This window comes from Volvox carteri (genome assembly GCF_000143455.1).
Source record: "Volvox carteri f. nagariensis unplaced genomic scaffold VOLCAscaffold_8, whole genome shotgun sequence".
Taxonomy (NCBI): Eukaryota; Viridiplantae; Chlorophyta; class Chlorophyceae; order Chlamydomonadales; family Volvocaceae; genus Volvox; species Volvox carteri.
The window spans coordinates 2,104,540-2,122,368 of record NW_003307551.1 but is presented as its reverse complement, the minus strand read 5'-3'; the positions used below and the strand labels follow the sequence as shown (position 1 = coordinate 2,122,368).

The window sequence follows — 17,829 nt, the reverse complement described above, 5'->3', positions numbered from 1 at the left end:
GGCCCTGCTTGCATTGCTTCCACAAGGCATAGATATCTTGTGGCCATTGCAAAGACCTGTACAATATAAAGGGCGGCTATGGTTCAGCGGTCAGTTGCATTCTGTACAATACGTGCATGATACGGGTGGGGTGAAGCGCGCCTTGCGCACGCCGTGACTGATGTGACTGTAGCTGCGCGGCCTAATGACGCAATCATCTCCGTGACCTACGTTGCGGTTAGAGACTTCGCCGTTAGACCAACCGAACCTGCATGAAAATCGGTTCGAGGACTGCAAGTAACGGCCGAGGTGTCTATCGGATTAGTCCGGCTGTCCTGTGTTGAGAGACGACGACGGCGGCGTCAAGTTTGTTTTTGGATACGCATCATTTTTTGGTTGTTGGTTTGTGTGAAAGCTATTAAGTTACGGCATTTCTTTGGTTCGGAGCCTACAGCAGAGCACGGTGGTGAAGAGAGAAAAGATGGGTAGTTGCTCCACGGTGTGTACCCTGTATATACCTCGTTATAGTTGCAAAGGCCGTAAGGCAGTCCAAACGGATTGACATTTAATTTGGCTGATGACATTAATTTGCAGGTGACATTTACAAACACAGCTGAACCATGTTAAAACATGGTATATATTTGTAACTGCCACGTTGCAATACCAACATTGCGCCTCATAAAACACTCTTTAATCGGCACCTTAATGCGTGCCCAGTCAACAGGCGCGCCAGCCTCAATCGACACGGCACACGCGCGTTTGGCCAAAACCCAAGCGACGTTGCAGCCGCGCAGGTGACAACCCCTCATGTCTGCATTTCTCAAGCCGACACCTATCGCATCGCTCCCTCATCGCCACTCGGCTTGCATAGTTTGAGCACCTAATGAACCACAAAAAATCCTCCCGCTCCGTTCCACACTCGACCTCAGCTTCACGAAACAGCATCCGGTATTTGTACCTAATGCTGCAGCTCCTCTCATGCCTTATCGCGCTACTACGGCGCATCCCATCCTCATCTAAGATATCCGCCCTGCGGCCAGACTGCACCTAACGCCCATGCTATAACCCACACAATTTATCCTAACCCCCTTGCGCTTGTCAGCTATGGATCGACCTGCAGCATCCATCTCAGCGAAAGCCATCAGAACCCCAAAGCGGAAACCCCTGCCTTTTTCAGTGCTCTAAGTCAAACAGGTACAATGCCGGCCAAACGCTCGGCCTTTAGCCAGTTAGCAAGGGACGGCTCATCACGGTCAAATTCGGGGTCTGCTTCCAGGAATGTGCCCGCCGCCAGCCCTACATCACCGCACATCTTCGCCAATCCCTGATCGCCCTTCGCGCTGCGCAGAACCTTAAAGGCCGCACCGCTGAACCGGCGCTTGGGCTCCACGGACGCGTCTCCCTCCATGAGCTGAGGCAGCAGATCCAGCGATGCAATGTTTCGGGATACGCACGAGCCGTAGAAGCGGCCCAGCAGTTGCGGCGCCTTGGGCACATCCATACTGGGGAGCGGAAAGGACATGCGGAAACGTGACTTGATAATTCAAGTGCCGTGAGTTAACATGGAAACCAAGCTTAAACACTCCTGAGTATGGAAGTTGCGCGCAAAATTCTTGTTCAAGGATCTACCGTTACTGCCGAAACGCATGACTCACCTGAGGTCCTCCAGTTGCGTAGTGTACGTGGTGAGCGCATCCACGGCGTTTGCACTCGTAATTGCGCCCGCATCGTGGAAGTGCAAGATCAGGTCCAGCAGCGCGTCCTGTTCCTTTTCTTTGAGCGAGTTGAACATCTGATCCAAGCCAATCTCCACCACCTGTGGCTCATATCGAACCGTGCAACATTTGCGCACAAATTGCTTGCAAACTTGCATGTACTCCAACAGAAGGGCACGGACGATTATGCCGTGTGCAACACGAAAACAGACGGGCCTGCAGTAGTGACAAAAGGAGAGGACCGCTTGCGGCAAGCCACTCCATTCACCCAACCCCCATCCTAATTGGCCATCGCCCTCACCCATACGGGCCAATAGGAGAAACGTGAAGGGCAAAAGCAACCTGATGCGCCAGTATGACATACAAACTACCTTGCCCTACCTTCGCGAGGTGTTGGGGCCCCAGCTCCCTTACGCAGGTGGTCGCCTCAGCCTTGTCCAGCGTGCTGGTGAACTCCTCGTACAGGTTCTGTGCCTTGCGGGCCACCTCCTCGTCGCTGAGCGCCTTGCCACCTGCAGCCGGTGCAGGCCTGCAGCATCCGTCCAACAATGGTCATATTGAGATAAGTTCAGTGAACACCAGGCACTCGACGCTCACGTAGGTGGAATTGTGCAGTGAAAAAACACCAAGCGCAGAGTTCCCAAAGCTGCCTTCGCGATCTGCCATACGACAGCTCCAAAAACAATTGATGGACAAAGGCCCCCGCGCCGTCATGAGCGTCCTTGGCAATAAGACGGATCAATTGGAGCCGCATTTGTTGCATGGTAACGACACCCCACTGCTGACATGAACTACGTTCGTCTAACAGGCAACCTTGTACGTAAATCGTGGATCCCACCCCACACTTCCGTCACCCTTTCTGGCCCACACCACCCACCTGGAAGGAGCTGGCGCTTCTTGTACCACCACTGGTACCTGCTCCTGTCGCTGCATCGGCAGCTGCACGCGTATTGGCGGCGGCTTGTAATCTCCCAGCAGCGCGCTACCGCGGCTGAAGCCCCGGTCCGCCCCCGAATCGCCACGGAACGCAGGGAACAGCGCCACGTCCGCTTCAGAGCGGAGCGGCGGTATGAGACCCAACGCTGCGTCGTCGCGGGCACCGGCGCCCATGCCCGCCAGGCCACCTGGACCCAAACCCATTGGCTCGCCGTACCGCGGAATCGCGCCAGGCAGCTGTGGTAATGACGCTGCAATGCTTGAGCTGATCATGCCCAGCTCTGCCTCCGCCTGCGCGCGCACTTCGTCCAACTTCTTGGCTGTGTAGGCCTCCCGACGCGGCACCCAATTCGCGCGTTTCAGCTCCATCACGTCCTTGATGGCCAAACGCACACGCGTCGTAATGCCATTAGCTTTATCGGTCATCAGCCGCTCCAGCTCCCGCATCACCTTGTCCAGCTTCTTCAGCGTTTCCTGCTTATCGCTCTTAGATAGCTTCGCTCCCGACAACTTGATGATTTCCAACACAGCCTACAGTGGGAAGGCATGCGCTGATGGAAGTCCCCAAAGTTCTTACCCTTGCACCTTCCCAGAAAGTGGAAAGGTTGGGCGTTCGCGGACAAGCAGTGCTTTGAATTTTGGATTTTATGCCGAAGCCGTTTGAATTCAGGCAGGTCTTTGCAAAACACAAGGCAACTGCGAGGAATCTGTGCAGCTTAACAGTTTGAAATGGCACGTCGACCAGTTCAGCCCCTTAGCCGTACTGGCCACGCTCCCTGCGCACCTCAATGTTATCCTCGGGGGCCGTCTTGGCCGACTTGGTAGCCCGTGCTGACAGCAGCTCGACAATGCAGGTCACCATGATCCAGTCCTTGACCATGTCCTGTTTGTAAAGCTCCGATATAAGGCGCATGTTACCCAGCACACGCTTCTTCACGCGCCGCTCCGCTTCCTCACGCTCAGTCGGATCGCTGATATTCGAGAGCTCCTGTGGAACCGGAGAATTTCGCAACGAGCACACCGCAATCATGAGGAAATCGGCTGTGCCCAGGCTCACGCCCTGACAAGAGCTTAGTTCTTCAACCATTGATTTGCACAACCCATTCAACACACATCAAAAGCCTTACATGTGCGTGCGAGAGAAGCATACTTGCTAACTGCCCATCAGCCTTGACTGAGGACCATACCTGCTCCTTTTGCGACACGGAAAGACCAATCCTTGCCCCGTCAAGGACACCCCCATGTCAACAGGTCCCGAGAAGAAATGCGAGTCTCCCGCATCTTTGTCCTCAACTTGACAGTCCCGCCACTGTAACTTGCTCCCTCGCCACGCTACAGGCATGCGGAAGAACTGCACCACCCCATACCTCGCGGGCTTCTGATGCGCCCTCAAACTCGTCTTGGCAAGTGTTGAGGAGAATCTGGCGGAAGCTGAGCGGCTTGTCAGAGCCCGGCGGCGGCGGGAATTGCGGCAGCTCCTTGGACAGGCTGACGCAGAGATCGCCGTACATGGCGACGTACGTCGGCTGCTCCACAGCGTTTTCAAACACTAGCGCTATCGTCTTCTGCAGGATGTCTGCAGTAGTAATTACCTCTAGGAGCTGATTCAGTAGCCGCTCAAACTTTTCGGGCGTAAGCTTGTTTAGGATACCCTTTACAGAGCGTACAGCCTGGAGGATGCAAGAGAGAAAAGGATTCATGCCTGTCGGTCATGAGCTTGGACAAAGCAACACCGCCTTTTTTTATGACAACCAATCGATTCTACCAGTCGAATCTTGAAAATGCTGCACAACCTTAGTGTTTCAGCGAAAACATTGTCTTAGGTGTCTGCCAGTCCAACTTTAAGGAAATGTGCCCGCCATGGCGCCCTTGCTCCCACCGATGCACTCCATCTGCCCGGAACTGTACAGTCCCGTGGTTGGAGGTAATTATTGACTTCATGTGGTAGTTGCGCATCCGTTCTACTCCGGCCTATGAGCGCATACCCTTGCATAAAAATCCAAGAGAAGGCACCGCTCACCCGCTCCTCGGTTGACAGCACACCTCCAGGCCGGTACGCCTGACGGCCCACGTCCGAGGCCTTTGCAATGCGGGAGGTATCCTGCAGGGTTGGGAAAGAAGAATAAAATTCAGACCGGCGCAATGGAACCTTTGAGCATTTGCCCAAACCCCCAAAAACACAGCACCAGGATCACCCCCCTACAGCACAGGTTTGGGGCAACTAGCAGGTTGAAAGACCCATCCCCACATACCTGGCCGTTACCGGCCGTGCTGGTTGCATTATCACCGGCTACGGGTTGTTGAGCTGCTGGCGCAGGTGGGGCCAGCTGGGTTGGTTGCTGCTGCGCCGCATCCTGACGCGTGGGAGCCGGACGCTGCTGTCGTGACTCGACAGGCTCCCTAAAGGAGCAAGGGTTGATACATTGGTAACACGCAAAGCATGAAGGCAGGACCACAAAAGGCATTTTTGCTCCAGCCTCCACATAACCCGACATCCGAGGCCGCACAGGATTGCTCGTGTAAACATCGCTCCTCACCTTGGCTCGCGCTGCTGCTTCGGCTCCCGAAACTCGCGTTCCTCATATGGCTCACGGTAATTGCTGACAGCAGTTCGGGCGCGCCAATCCCTGTCGTCAATCTCTTCCGCAACTTTCTGCGCAATTTTGGTACAAGTAAGCTAATGATAGTATGCGCCTATCTCCCAGCGGGGATGAGACCATATACTGGCGGCTGCACTGCTGAAAATCCATTTTATTCCCGCTAGGCCCTAACAGCCCAAAGTGTGCATTGTTACACCAACTACATCCCTTGCCTGAAGAACTTCCTGCTGCGCCTGGCGGTCCTCGCCCGTCACAACAATCTCGAGGTTCAGTTGCTCCAGCTCGCTTGGGCAATTGTTATACTTCTGCGGTCACAGGCGAAGAATGCATAAAAAGAAGCACATCAAGCTGATCTTACTGTAACACACGCCATCAGAACGCACCTCCATAAACTTAAGCAAGAAGTCCTTCGCATACCGAACCCGCTCTCCATTCTTCTTCGGAGGCTTGTCTTCTGCTGAAGAGGATGCTGCCGCCTGAACAATAAATCCACAAGGCGCCGCCGCTAGTCAGTCGTTGAGGCTACGCGGGAAAGATCCCTCAAGGCGGCGCTAAAACAGTAACCTACTTTCTTGCCCTTAACACCATAGCCAAGGCCTTTGCCAAAGCTTGCAAACGGATTCGCGACATTTCCCCCCGGCCTGAGGGCTAAGGGCCGGAGGCTGACTTCATCCTCGACTGTCATTGGCTGCTCTAGGCTCCTGGGCCAATAAGCAGTCTGCAAAGCAACGGCGCGACGACTTGAAGGTTGCAACTGTGAAAGGTGAAGTGAAACCTTTCTCCGGCCGTCGTACGGCAACGAATTTTCCTCCTGTACAGGTCAAGTGAACCTTAATAACATGCTTCGTAAAGCCTCATATATGATGATTTGTAATCCGATTTTCCGGGCGTAGTTGATGACGAAACCCAAATGTGTGTCAGGTGTAACACGGCAAGTCCCCGTCGCTTGGCGTTCTTCCATAAGCACCCTTAAGCAACAAGCCAACTCGAGCTCAGTTACTCGTGATTTCAACTTCAGTCCAAAACACGGCAACTGAGGCTCCTTGCCAAGGCTTGTATGAAAGTTTTCGTGTGCCCTTGTCGTCAAAGTCCCGCGGCGAGGCCGCTGAAGGAAGGGTGGAAATCGTCGCCCCTTATTATGAGACAATGGGCAGGGTAGAAAGCGCGCCAATTTACCTTGCAAAAAACGGGCTGGGCAACGTACTAGGGAGACGTTGGCAATCGTAAGGAAAGGTGTGTACGGGATCCCTTCGCTAGCGACCTACGGTGCACCTGAAGCACATGCCGAGCGGGCAGAGGTTACGCACGACGTCCGTGAAGCCGGAACATCTTTCCAGGTCGGTAGAGCGGTAGTTATTCAGACAAGTCTATGCACAAGAACGTTTAAAAACACACCGTAAGGGGGCTTGACCACGGCTGGGGCCAAACCATAAGGTCGATCCCCCTAAGGGCTCCCAGCTCCGATAGCCTCGCCAGAGACAATGCTCGGTAGCACATGCTGCCATGCCTTAGGGTTTCATGTTCCCCAACCTACCGCAACCTCGACGGGTGGCCACAGCCGCTTTTCCATAGGCGAAGTATGATGTGTGAAACAGGGGGGTGTATCTTCGCCCGTGGCAGCTACCCTGCGAAACCCTGCCTTCCCCGGTATTTCAGGGCACCCTCATCCAGTCACCCTAGTCAACTTCTCAGTGGATCGCTCAAGTTCTGCACCCACCACCAACATCCAACGGAATCTGCCGGGTCGACAGCGGCCCTACTCCATTCCTGGTTGGCTCGCAGGTAAACTTAATCCCAGGTCACCACCGTCCACCAACTAGGGGCGCAATGCCTTCCACCATCGGAAGGTCTTTGACCCTAACGGGTATCGATCTCGGGATCTCCCGGAGGCAATGGTCGAGCCTCTGGTGAGGATTGGCATGCAAGTCGTCTGTGGCTTGCTACCAGTCGCTGCACCGTCCCTGTTGCGACTGACCACAATAAAGACGATCATCATCATCATCACCATCGAGGGAAACGAAGCTTCTGTGTCCTAGAGAAGGTTAAAGAATGTCATCAGACACGGAATCTGGCGTCGGCCCATCGGAGTACCCATGACACTGACGCAGCACCATTCATCCCCATCCATTTCCAACCAATGTGGCGCGGTCTTGATGTGTTTGATTCACTCCGCACTGATGGTGCTGTCGCTCCAAGTTACTATACACCGGAAGACAGAGAACATGCAACTCCCAGGCAGTACAACCGCCGCACGGTACATATCAGCATATCAGCCTGAGTTGTAAAGGTCGCCTCTGGGCACCGCTGCTCGAGGTTGAGCTACACCCCGAGGGCAATACTTGAGGAGAGGAGTGTCGCTGAGTCACATTTCTGGCCCCGCGCTCAGCGGACAAATCTGGGGATGGAGGACGTAGGGACGTAGGGCGCGCTTCCCAGGACGCGCCATCTGGGTCACAGAGGTCAAGCCCTGCAACTGGTCTTGGCTGTAATGCCAAGTTAACACCGCACGTTCATCCGTTGGAGGCGGCAAGATGATCATGCTCTTTCTGGTGAGCACCATGGACTGCAATGCCGGGTCAACCAGGAGCAGGTGACAGTTGTGGCATAAATTGCAACAGAGCATGCCGACATGCAATCCCATCCATCCTGCTGATGACTTAGCTTTTAACCGCCTTGTTCATCCGCCTTCAGCAAAATCGGCGGTAGCTTTTCGGCCAGCGGTTTCTGCTTCTACTTCATGCCCAGGATATTCGTCTTACCGAGAGCATTGTGGCAGCTGTAATGAGTCATTATTTTTCCATGCTTAAACAGCTCTTGTGACCCACTCAAGGTTTTAACTTTCTTATTGTACGACTTAAATGGCAGTAGCCGAGTACAAAATAGCCACGTGTGGCCACAACAACCGATCAACCTTTTCCAAAGCTTGGTAGCTTCATAGCGAAAGTGCCATTCGGGACAGCGTATGACAATATTTGATCTTTCACACGCGGCCCGAGTTCTTCTGTCGTCCACGTCCCCTCTTAGGAGCTCACACGTTTGCGCAGGAGATTTTGCGAAACTTGCGTATGCTGCAAAGCTCTATGAGCTACTGCATTTGCCTTACATAACTGCCTCCACCTGACACTTGTTACACAGCCGCCAGTGGACCAATTTGTTTGCGGCGCAGTTATTACGCTATGGCTTGGGGGCAAGCAGGTGCCCGAGGAATAGATGATTTGGTCCGTCGCATTGCGGACAACGACCCCAAGCTGTCATCGTTAACCATCCTCCGCCAGCGTCGCTTCGCCCACGACGTAAGACAGTGGACTTTCGTCCTGATGCGTAATTACTTTAACGGCATCCGTCTACTGTGGCTTACTTGCTGCCGTCGCCCCTTAAACATCATAGGATGTGGCTTCTTTTGTCCGTGCCATGGCGTCCAACACAAACTTGACTGAACTCTATTGTTCGAGCCACCCGCTGGCTCCACACACAGCATCTTTGTTGGCTGACATGCTCGCTGCCAGCCCAAGCCTGCAGTCCTTGTGCGTGGGGGACAGCTCCCTGGGAGACGATGGAGTGGCTGCATTGGCGCGCGGTGTCGCTGCCAGCAGCCTCACCCGTCTGGACTTGTGCAACAAGGTGCGTCAGCACCTGGGTGCGTGTATGTTGCAGACGACTCAGGGGGAATGTGCACAGCTACAGCTTGTAACTCCGCCGTGTCCGGCTGCGCCTGTGTCCCGTGGGTTAGTTCTCTCCATTCCCCACCGCAGCGTCTGTGCTGAGACGACCGCCATCTCTGACCGCCAAAAGCGACCTAATACGCACAAGACACGCATAAAACGGGCTCCTCGGATCGGCCAAGAACCCGGCAGGGGCTATGGACATAGATTTGGATTGGATTGAATTCACAGCTCGGACTAGAGATGCCTGCCTGGTGCATCACCTTCTACCTTTTTGCACATCCGCATCCTGCACCAGTCCAGATGCCGACACACTGCGCCCGGACCGCGTCTCTCTCATAAGTCCCCAACGGTGTTTGGGAGGAGGTGGGAAGACATCATGCTGCTGGCTGCTGGCTGGTTGGCAGCTACCTGATGAAAGCACCGCACTGCATCGCACCGCATCATGAGCACGTCTTACTGCCATTCCAATGGGAGGGAAGGGGAATTGAACTATTGGCTGTAACAACTAAACGATATGCACCGCGCCCGGCTTATCCTTCTTTACCTGCTCGCGCAGGGTCTGGGTCTGCGAGGGGCCGCGGCGCTCTGCACCGCCTTGGCAGCGGCACCCTCGCTCACCCACCTCCTCCTAAACAGCAATCCCAAGCTGTCGGACGACGGTCTACATGCGCTATGTGGGGGTAGGGGCGGCGGCAGCAGCAGCGCTGTACCTGACACCGCCGACGTGCCGCCGATGGCAGCTGCGGTCTGGGCGGGTTTGCGGGTGCTGGAGATCCAGGGCTGCGGTGTGACGTGTTCGGGTGTTCGTGCGCTGGCGGCTTCGCCCAGCTGCTACCGGCTGGAGGTGCTCCGACTGGACGGCAACCCGCTGGGACCGGAAGGCGGGAAGGCTATCGGGGAGCTGCTGGGGGTACGTCGGCTGCGGGGTGGGGGGGGAAAGACGAACCACACACGATTGAAGCTGCTGCCAGGGCAAGGGCAGGGCAGGGGGGGGAAAGGGGGTTGTTGCGGCGAGCTGTAGTAGCTGTACACAGTACCGCACGCATATTGTCGATATATACGCGCTAAGGCGCTCCGCCAGCATCTACAAAGGCCTTTTCGCGCTCAGCTACTACACGGGGGGGGGTACAGGGAATGACGAAAAAAGGGGGAAGGGAGGCGGGAAGCAGAGGATCTTTCAGGGGGTGTGAGGGGGGAGCAGGTTGGTCGCAGGCTGCTAGGGCGGTTCCTCACCGGGTAGGGCTGAGGGATGATGTCATGCTGTATGTGTGGGGAGGAGGGGGAGACGAAGGGGGGCCCGAAAGGGGGACCCTGCTGCGCGAGGGACGTGCCTTAAAGTCCGCTCCAGCCTCTGGTCCGTAACCACCACCATCACCGCCCACCACTGCTGAATCGCAGCAGTGTGATTCACACCAGACCACGGCGGGTCAGCGGCCCCAGTAGCGCCACGCGTCTTCAAATGCCGTGTTGTGTTTGAATGCTCCTCTGCGGCCCTCGAGTGGCTTTGCTACCCGCGCATACACACGGCCCCTCCAGCAGCCAAGTCCCCAACCTACCAGCTGTCAACCACTCAACCCCCGCCTGCCCATGCCCGCACACTCCCCTTCCCCCCAGCCAGGCCGCACCGCAGCTCAGAGAGCTATCGCTGAGGGGAACGGAGCTGGGGGACCAGGGCGGAGAGGAACTGGCTGCGGCCCTGAAACCCAGATCCAAATCCACATCTAGGTCAGGATCTACAGAAGCTGCCGTTGGAGCAGTAGATCTGCGCCCAGCGCCACCCAGCCGCAGTCCGCTGCTCCGTCTGGGCCTGGAGGAATGCGGTCTGGGACCCCGGGCGATGTAAGTGGCGTTGTAATAGTAGTCCCGCTCCGTGGGGATATGTGCGCGTGCGGGTATGCTACACAGCAAGTAGGGACAGCACCAGGGACCCCTGCAGCGCCGCTGTGGAGCTGGCGGTGGCCCAGCTCTGCCAAGTGTTGTAGCGCAGTGGAGCTCCGTGGGGGGTTGGGGGTCGCGGTCGCGGCCGAAATAGGAGGTATGTGCTCTCACCAGTAGCTTCAAAAGCTGCGAGAGCAGTCTCGAGGAAACCCCGGCCCAAGGGCCCCCGGACGGGGCGCCAGGGTCTGAGCCTCATATGACCATCCCTGGAGAGCACCGGGCGGCTGCGGTGCGGTGCCGTGGCCCTCGGCTGCTGGCGGGCCGCTATGTGGCACGGAAAGCAGGTCGGCAAAGATCGAATCTTCATCGAATCTTCATCGAATCTTCATCCTACCCCATCGTATATCCAACCATCTCAACCACAGGCAACTGATCTGTGCATGTGTGTGTCTGTGTGTATCTCAGCTCCTTCAGCTTCCCTTCCCTTTACTTTTCCTTCACTTAGACTTGCGAGTGTGTGGGGGGGGGCTGAGTGAGTGAGTGATTGTGTGTTTGTGTGTGAGGGTTGTGGGCCCTATGGCTATCGTGAAGTATTCCTGAAGTTGAGTGCGTGCGCGTTGAAAGGCCTCACCCGCGTCTCCCCCTCCCCACGGCCCCGGAGTCGCTTAGGGCTCCCCGCTGTTGGGTCGACTGCGAGCCATGAAGCGACTCCTTTCTCCTCCCCTCCGTGTGCGGCGGCCGCCTGTACCCCGGTGGCTGCCACGTCGGGTTGCGCAGGGCCGCATTCCGAGACGCCTTCTTCGCGGGTGCCCGACTGGCGGCCCTGTGTCTAGCGGGAAACACGGAGGTGTCGGATGGGGATGTCGCCCAGCTGGGGGGCCCCCTGGGACCGCTGGCGGGAGCGGAGGAAGAGGAGGAAGAGGACGCGGAGGGCAGCGGCGAGGCTCGGCCGCCGCGGCTGACGCATCTGGACGTGTCGGGCACCTCGGTGGGGCGTGTGGGGGGGGGAATGCGGGGCGGGGAGGAATGTGTGTATATGTACTGTGTGTGTGCAGTGTTGCCGTGCCGGGGGCCCCTGGTTGTTTGCTGTTGCCGCCCCGGCGAAAGACGTGTTGTTATGGCGCGTTGAGCCTCGGTGGGGAGAGCTGTGTGCGTGTGGGCTGTCCCCTTCACCACCCCCACTCTGCATGCGGAATTCGGCGGTCGCACGTTGGCTGTTTCCTCTCTGTGTGGTGTGGGGAGGGGGGGTCAACGCCTTTTACGTGCTGAAGTCCATTTCACGTGTGTGTGCATGTGTGTGTATGTGTTATGTGTGTGTATGTGTGTTATGTGTGTGTATGTATGTGAAAGGGTTGTGTTGGGCAGCACGGCACTGGAGCTCACGGGGCCCTGGGAGAACCTATCCATGATTGAGAGTGGCATTCCATCCCCGCCATCACTGCCGCCACCTTCGTCGCCACCACCGATGCTACTGACCACCACACCACCACCACCCGTGCGGCTGACCAGCCAATTACGACCCCAGGGGCTCTCCTCCCTTTCCACACGATCGCGGTCTGTCTGCAGGCGGGTCCTCAGGCGGTAGCGGCGCTGTCCCGGGCAGTGGGTCTGCGCCACCTCAGCATGGTGGGCTGCCCGCTGGGGGCAGCGGGGGCCGCAGCCCTGGCCTCCAGCCTGGTTGCCACAGCATCCTCAGATACAGCAGCAGCAGCGGGAGAGGGAGCACGGGGAAGGTCAAGGAATGGGGGGCCCCCAGCCTGGTGTGAGTTACTGGAGCTCTGTATATCGGGGACAGGTCTGGGTCTTGAGGAGCTGCGGGCGGTGCTTGGTGCGCTGGCAGCAGGAGGAGCACCCCGCCTTCAAGTGGGTGCGCGTGCGTGGGTGTATATATGTATGTTTTGGTTCCGAAGGTGATGGTGGGTGGGCGCTTGGGGACGTGGGCACTGGGGTGCATGAACGGCCATGTCGCAAAATAGTTGGTGGAGTGGGCCCACTGGTGGGAAGGGGCTACCCACACGCTAAAACCTAGTGGGTGCCGGTGTTCATGGACGCCCGAGTGCGGGAGGCGGAGGCAGTGGTCACATTCATCACTTTGCCGCTGTTGTGGGACGCGGACGCAAGGTAGGATAGAGGAGGGTATCGTGTATGGATGTGGGCGGTGCGTGGGGTGTTCCGAAGCTGACTCCTCATCTGACACGCCTCTGTTCCTTACCCTCTCACCTCTCCTCTCCTCCTCCCTGCCCTCCTCCTCCTCCTCCCCCAACCCTACCCTCCTTGCAGAGTCTGGAGGTGGGCGCCAACCCGGGTACCCAGGAGGGGGGCTTCCAGGAGCTTCTAGACGTCCTCCGCACCACCCGGCCAAACCTCGCCCTATACTGGCGCTCCGGAAACGACCCCGCACCCCCCCAGTCCGGTGTGAGGTAGCCGGCCAGCTTTGACACACACATGGATAGCTGGGGTTTTGACTCCCGTTTCATCTGGAACAGGAGCTGCCTGGCTGACTAGCTGGATGCTACACTGGCTGGCTGGTGGGCTGGCTCGGGGGGGGGGGGGAAGAGACGCAATGGCTGGTGTGTTGCCCGTGAGCCTGCTGATGGTGTGCACAGCTTCGGTGTCAATCTGTGTGTGTGCGTGTGTGGAGGGAGGGAAGGCATGTTGGCGAGGCGGTGGATGTGAGGGGCCCCTCAGGAAAGAGCGAGAGGTGCTGGCGGCTGGCGGCTGGAGGGGGGGCCCTGAGGACTGCCCCTCGGACGAGCATCGGGAGTAAGCCGGCCTCGGCAGGTGGTGTACAAACAGCGGAACGCTGTGTCCGCGGCCGCCGCGGCCTTTCCCCCCCCCCCCATATACATGTAACAATACAGCCGTCTGGAGACATGAACTCCACACATACACACATACACACCCATGCAGATTCGGCCCGCGGTTCACTTCACAAAAACACGCACACAAGTGCATGGGTTGAATCCGCGCGAATCGGCGTCTAATCTCTTTGAACACACACACATACATACATATGTTCAACCAGGTACACCGCCAGGCAGCGTCAACACCTCTTACGGCGGCGTCAAGGGCGGTCAATACCCAGCGAAACCTGCGATATCAGGTACACCCCCCTCGTATGCTAGTTTCCTCTCCGACACAGTTCGCACAAACCCTCGTAGCACAGTACATCATAGCACAGTTCATCAACCCAAGGCAAGGCTCCTCATACGGGTCCCGTTACTTAATTCGCGGCCTCCAACACGGCCGCACACCCAGCGACCCCCCCCCCTCGCTCCTCCCGAGGCCCTTGCCGAAGACCAAAACCCTATCACGACACTCCGCAGCACTCCTCTCATGAAACTATTCACCCAAAACCCTCAGCACCCACCCGCACCCGCACAGAACCTTATGCTCCCTACTCCAACGCAAATTTCGGCCCCTTCTCCGGTGGGTCATCCCGCTCCGCTGTTGGGCCCTCCAGCTGCTGCTGTTGGTGGTGTTGGTGGTGCTGTTCACAGCCAGCTTACCCTCCAATTGTAATCATGGGCCTGTTGGCTGATGCTGCCAGCTCGAACATGCCCGCATGCGCTGCCCGCTTCCGGCCCACCGCCGCAGTGATGATGGCGCGGAGGTCGTCATCTGATGCGCCGCCCCGCATGGCGTCACGTAGGGACACCTCCGCAGCACCGAACAGACACACCTTGAGGTTGCCGTCCGCCAGCAGCCGCAGCCTGAGCAGCCCCCGGGAAAGAGGGAAAGGGGCCGTAAAGGGCCGTGGAGGAGGGAGGAGAACGGAAGGGAGGAGGAATTAGAAGAAACAAATAAAAGGATATACAAGCAGCAAATGTCCGAGGGAGGGCGGGCGGGAGGGGGAACATCATATGGTGCGAAAAGATCAGAAATGAACTGCCGGCGTCCAAAATCCGAAAGTGCCCCTAGTGGGTCCAGGGGGAGGGGGGAAAGACGAACCACAAACGAGTGAAGCTGCTGCCAGGGCAAGAGTGTACCAGACGGGGGGAAGGGAACGGAAACCCATCAGAGGGCCCGGACCTGACAGCATGTCGATCTGAGTCATATAGACGCAACCCCCTTGCACTACATCCCTGCATCCCCCCATCTCCCACTTCCCTCCTCCGTCCTCCCTCCTCCCGCAGCGCGCACCTGTTGCAGTCGCTGCAAAAGTGCTGTGTCATGGAGGTGATGAACGACACGCTGCCACGATGGCCCTGTCGGGGATTGCCGGGGGAGGAGGCGGGCGAACACAAAGGCGCGGTGAGAGGCGGCGGCGGCGGCGGTGGCGGCGTACCGGGGGGAGAGGGGGAAAGACGAACCACACGCGATTTAAGCTGCTGCCAGAGCAAGATAGTAGCAACCGAAAGAACTGACCGAAAGGCGTCCGTGGCGAATGTGACGACTGTAACCTCGGGATGACGACTGTAACCTCGGGATGAAGAATTGGCGTAGAAGTTGGAAGTCCTACCTACCTAAGCCGCCAGAAATATTATAGCCAAAACGTAAACTAGTAGGTGTAGAAAAAGTAGTGAAGGCGGCGAGAAAAGAAAGTGCTGACGTAAAAGAGGCGTAAAGTTGCTGGCCAGGAGAGAAAGCTGCATTGCTGATACTGAAAGGCTGCCGGTATGCAAGTGCTCCTCCCAACCCCCCCCAAAAAAAAAACTAGAACGCGCGACTGACCCGACCGACCCAAACTAAACTATTCCGGCTAGCCTACCGACGCCAACGCGAAAAACCAAAGAAGCTCGAACCACCTTATGGACTCACCTGGCCAGGCAGCAGGAGCAGCGGGTAAAGGCACATGCAAGGCAGAGAGGTTGGGGAATTTGGAATTTGGGGAGAGGGGGCGGTTCAAAGCAAACCGGTGGGGCAAGGGGGCAGCAACGCCTGAAAGCCTGATACTGCTGGACGTGGTGGTAGTGGTGGTGGTGGTGATGGTGGTGGTGGTGGTGATGATGGTGGTGGTGGTGATGGTGGTGGTGGTGGTGGTGGTGGTGCTTCACAATTCAGGTTGAGAGAGGGGTTCGCTTGTCTTTTCCACTCTCCCCCTCCCTTTCCTACACCCCCCACCGCCCCCACCGCCATGGTACCCACCCAAAGTCGGAAGTTCTTGGCCACCTCCCCCGCCGGGTCGTCCAGGCGCTCCAGGGGGGTGTACGGGAAGGCCGCTTGAATTCGGGAGATCAACTCGCGGTACGGCACCTGCAATACCCAAGAAGGGGTATAATAAGGCAAGGGGCGCAAAGGCAGGGGAAGGCCCCGCGAAGCCAGGTGGAACAAAGCGCACGGAATATACAAACCGAAAACCACGACATCGTCCCCATCGTCCCCGTCCTCATCCCAGGGTGCGCCCCCTCCACCACACTCACAGCACACAGCTCATCACAGCAATCCCCTAACTCCTCTGAGCCCACAGCGCAGTCTCTCTCTTGTAAATGACCTCACAAAACATCAACACAACAAACTGTCCATCCGAAGCACCGCGCACGCCCTTGCTGTAATCCCCGGTCCGCCCTCACTCCCTTTCCCCCAAACACACACCCACGACCGTACGACCCGGCCCGTGCCGCTGTCTCGACACCGCGCCCTTCATTCCCTGCCTCTCCCGCCCCTCCTCCTCCCCCTGCTGCTGAACTGACCATCTTGCTGTCCGACCACACATTGCCGTCGAAGGGCATGTACTCAATGAAGCGGACGTTGATGGGCTGATCCCGGGTGAGCGCGGCGAAGTCCGCCACCTCGTCATCATTGACCCCCCGCATCACCACCACGTTGACCTGGTCAACACAAGCCAACGAGGCGGTGTAGGTGGTGAGGGATGGGGAGATGTGCGTGCATGTGTATGTGTGTGAGAGAGATGGGGGCCCCCAAGGCAAGAATATGGGGGGTTGGAGAGTGCGGGGGTAGGGGTGGCTGGGAAACAGAAAGGCTGTTTCCAGGCTTTTACTTTCCAAGCAATCCGTCATCACACCGCACGCAACCCCCCCCCCCGGGCTCCCCCCGCTTCTACATGGCCAGCCGCACCCCCCCCCAGCCGCGATCCCCCGGACAGGTCGACTGCTACCCCTCAGAGGGGACCCCAACACCCCAACTTGGCGCTGTACTGACCCACCTTGACGGGGTCGTACCCCAAGCCCACTGCCGTACGGATGGACTCCAGCACCCGCTTGTGTCCGGGTCTCCTGGCGAGCTGTTCGAATCGCTCCCCCCGCAGGGTGTCCAGGGAGATGTTGACAGCGGTGAGACCTGACGGGAAGTGGTTGGGAAGTGGTTGGGACGTGACTGGTATTAGGTAGCTGGGTGGTGGTTGACAGGTGGCTGGGCCTCGTGCCTTGTTGCTTGCTCGCCTCCAAACATCCTTTCCCCTTCTTTCCGGTCTCTTCCCGCTTAGCCCCTTCCACTACCCCCCACCGCCCGCTGGCCCACCTCCTACTGGACGACCCTCCTCCCCGTCATACAACCCTAAGCCTGGACTGCCTACCCGCTGCTTGTCCCCGGGGCTCACCCGCCTCCTTGAGTTCGGGCAGCTGGCGGGCGAGTACGATACCGTTACTGGTGATAGCCACACTACGCAGACCCATGGGTCGTAGCGAGGACAGCTGCCGTATCAGGTCGGTGATGTCACGCCGCAAAGTGGGCTCCCCCCCCGTCAGCCGGATCTTGGTGACACCGGCCTCAACGAAGATGCGAGCCTGGAGGTGGTTGGGAGGTGTGGGGTAGGGTCAGGCATTGTCAGAGTTGGCAGGGGGAGGGGGAGGAGGAGGAGGGACACCCCGATGCTTTGGGTTTCATTCCCGTGAACCTATACTTTGCAACGTTGGTGTGCGGCCTGTACATGTCCTCTTTCCCCCTCCCAAGCCCGTACACGCCACCCACCAGCCGCATGATCTCCCGCGATGTGAGCAGCTGGGGGGTGGGGGTCAGCGCCACCCCCTCGTCCGGCATGCAGTACGTGCACCGCAGGTTGCATCGCTCAGTCAGGGAGATCCGCAGGTACGTGTGTATGCGACTGGCCGGGGGAACGGGCGAAAATGTGAGGGGGCCGGAGGGAGCGGGGTCCAT

At 57.9% G+C, this 17,829-nt stretch overlaps 3 protein-coding genes across 3 annotated transcripts; 1 reads left to right on the top strand and 2 right to left on the bottom strand.

The window, feature by feature from the left end:
* Window positions 1-569: 569 nt before the first annotated feature.
* Window positions 570-5,964, bottom strand: eif44 (eukaryotic translation initiation factor 4). Its single transcript, XM_002947908.1, has 12 exons — window positions 5,799-5,964; window positions 5,614-5,706; window positions 5,431-5,535; window positions 5,168-5,283; window positions 4,883-5,030; window positions 4,651-4,731; window positions 3,998-4,300; window positions 3,415-3,618; window positions 2,572-3,161; window positions 2,076-2,223; window positions 1,635-1,855; window positions 570-1,481 (listed from the first exon to the last, which is right to left on the bottom strand). Exons 1-12 carry the CDS (start codon window positions 5,913-5,915, stop codon window positions 1,166-1,168), a joined length of 2,442 nt encoding a protein of 813 aa, XP_002947954.1. The 5' UTR covers window positions 5,916-5,964; the 3' UTR covers window positions 570-1,165.
* A 1,797-nt stretch (window positions 5,965-7,761) lies between these two features.
* Window positions 7,762-13,197, top strand: VOLCADRAFT_116664 (uncharacterized protein; the record flags this gene model as incomplete). The annotated part of the gene is made up of 8 exons (XM_002948058.1): window positions 7,762-7,779; window positions 8,618-8,851; window positions 9,452-9,575; window positions 9,636-9,805; window positions 10,514-10,734; window positions 11,551-11,761; window positions 12,340-12,399; window positions 13,054-13,197. 8 exons carry the CDS (start codon window positions 7,762-7,764, stop codon window positions 13,195-13,197), a joined length of 1,182 nt encoding a protein of 393 aa, XP_002948104.1.
* A 1,081-nt stretch (window positions 13,198-14,278) lies between these two features.
* On the bottom strand, window positions 14,279-17,829 carry VOLCADRAFT_57519 (uncharacterized protein; the record flags this gene model as incomplete). Its single annotated transcript, XM_002947907.1, has 7 exons — window positions 14,279-14,486; window positions 14,917-14,981; window positions 15,862-15,969; window positions 16,407-16,544; window positions 16,880-17,013; window positions 17,273-17,459; window positions 17,644-17,829. 7 exons carry the CDS (start codon window positions 17,827-17,829, stop codon window positions 14,279-14,281), a joined length of 1,026 nt encoding a protein of 341 aa, XP_002947953.1.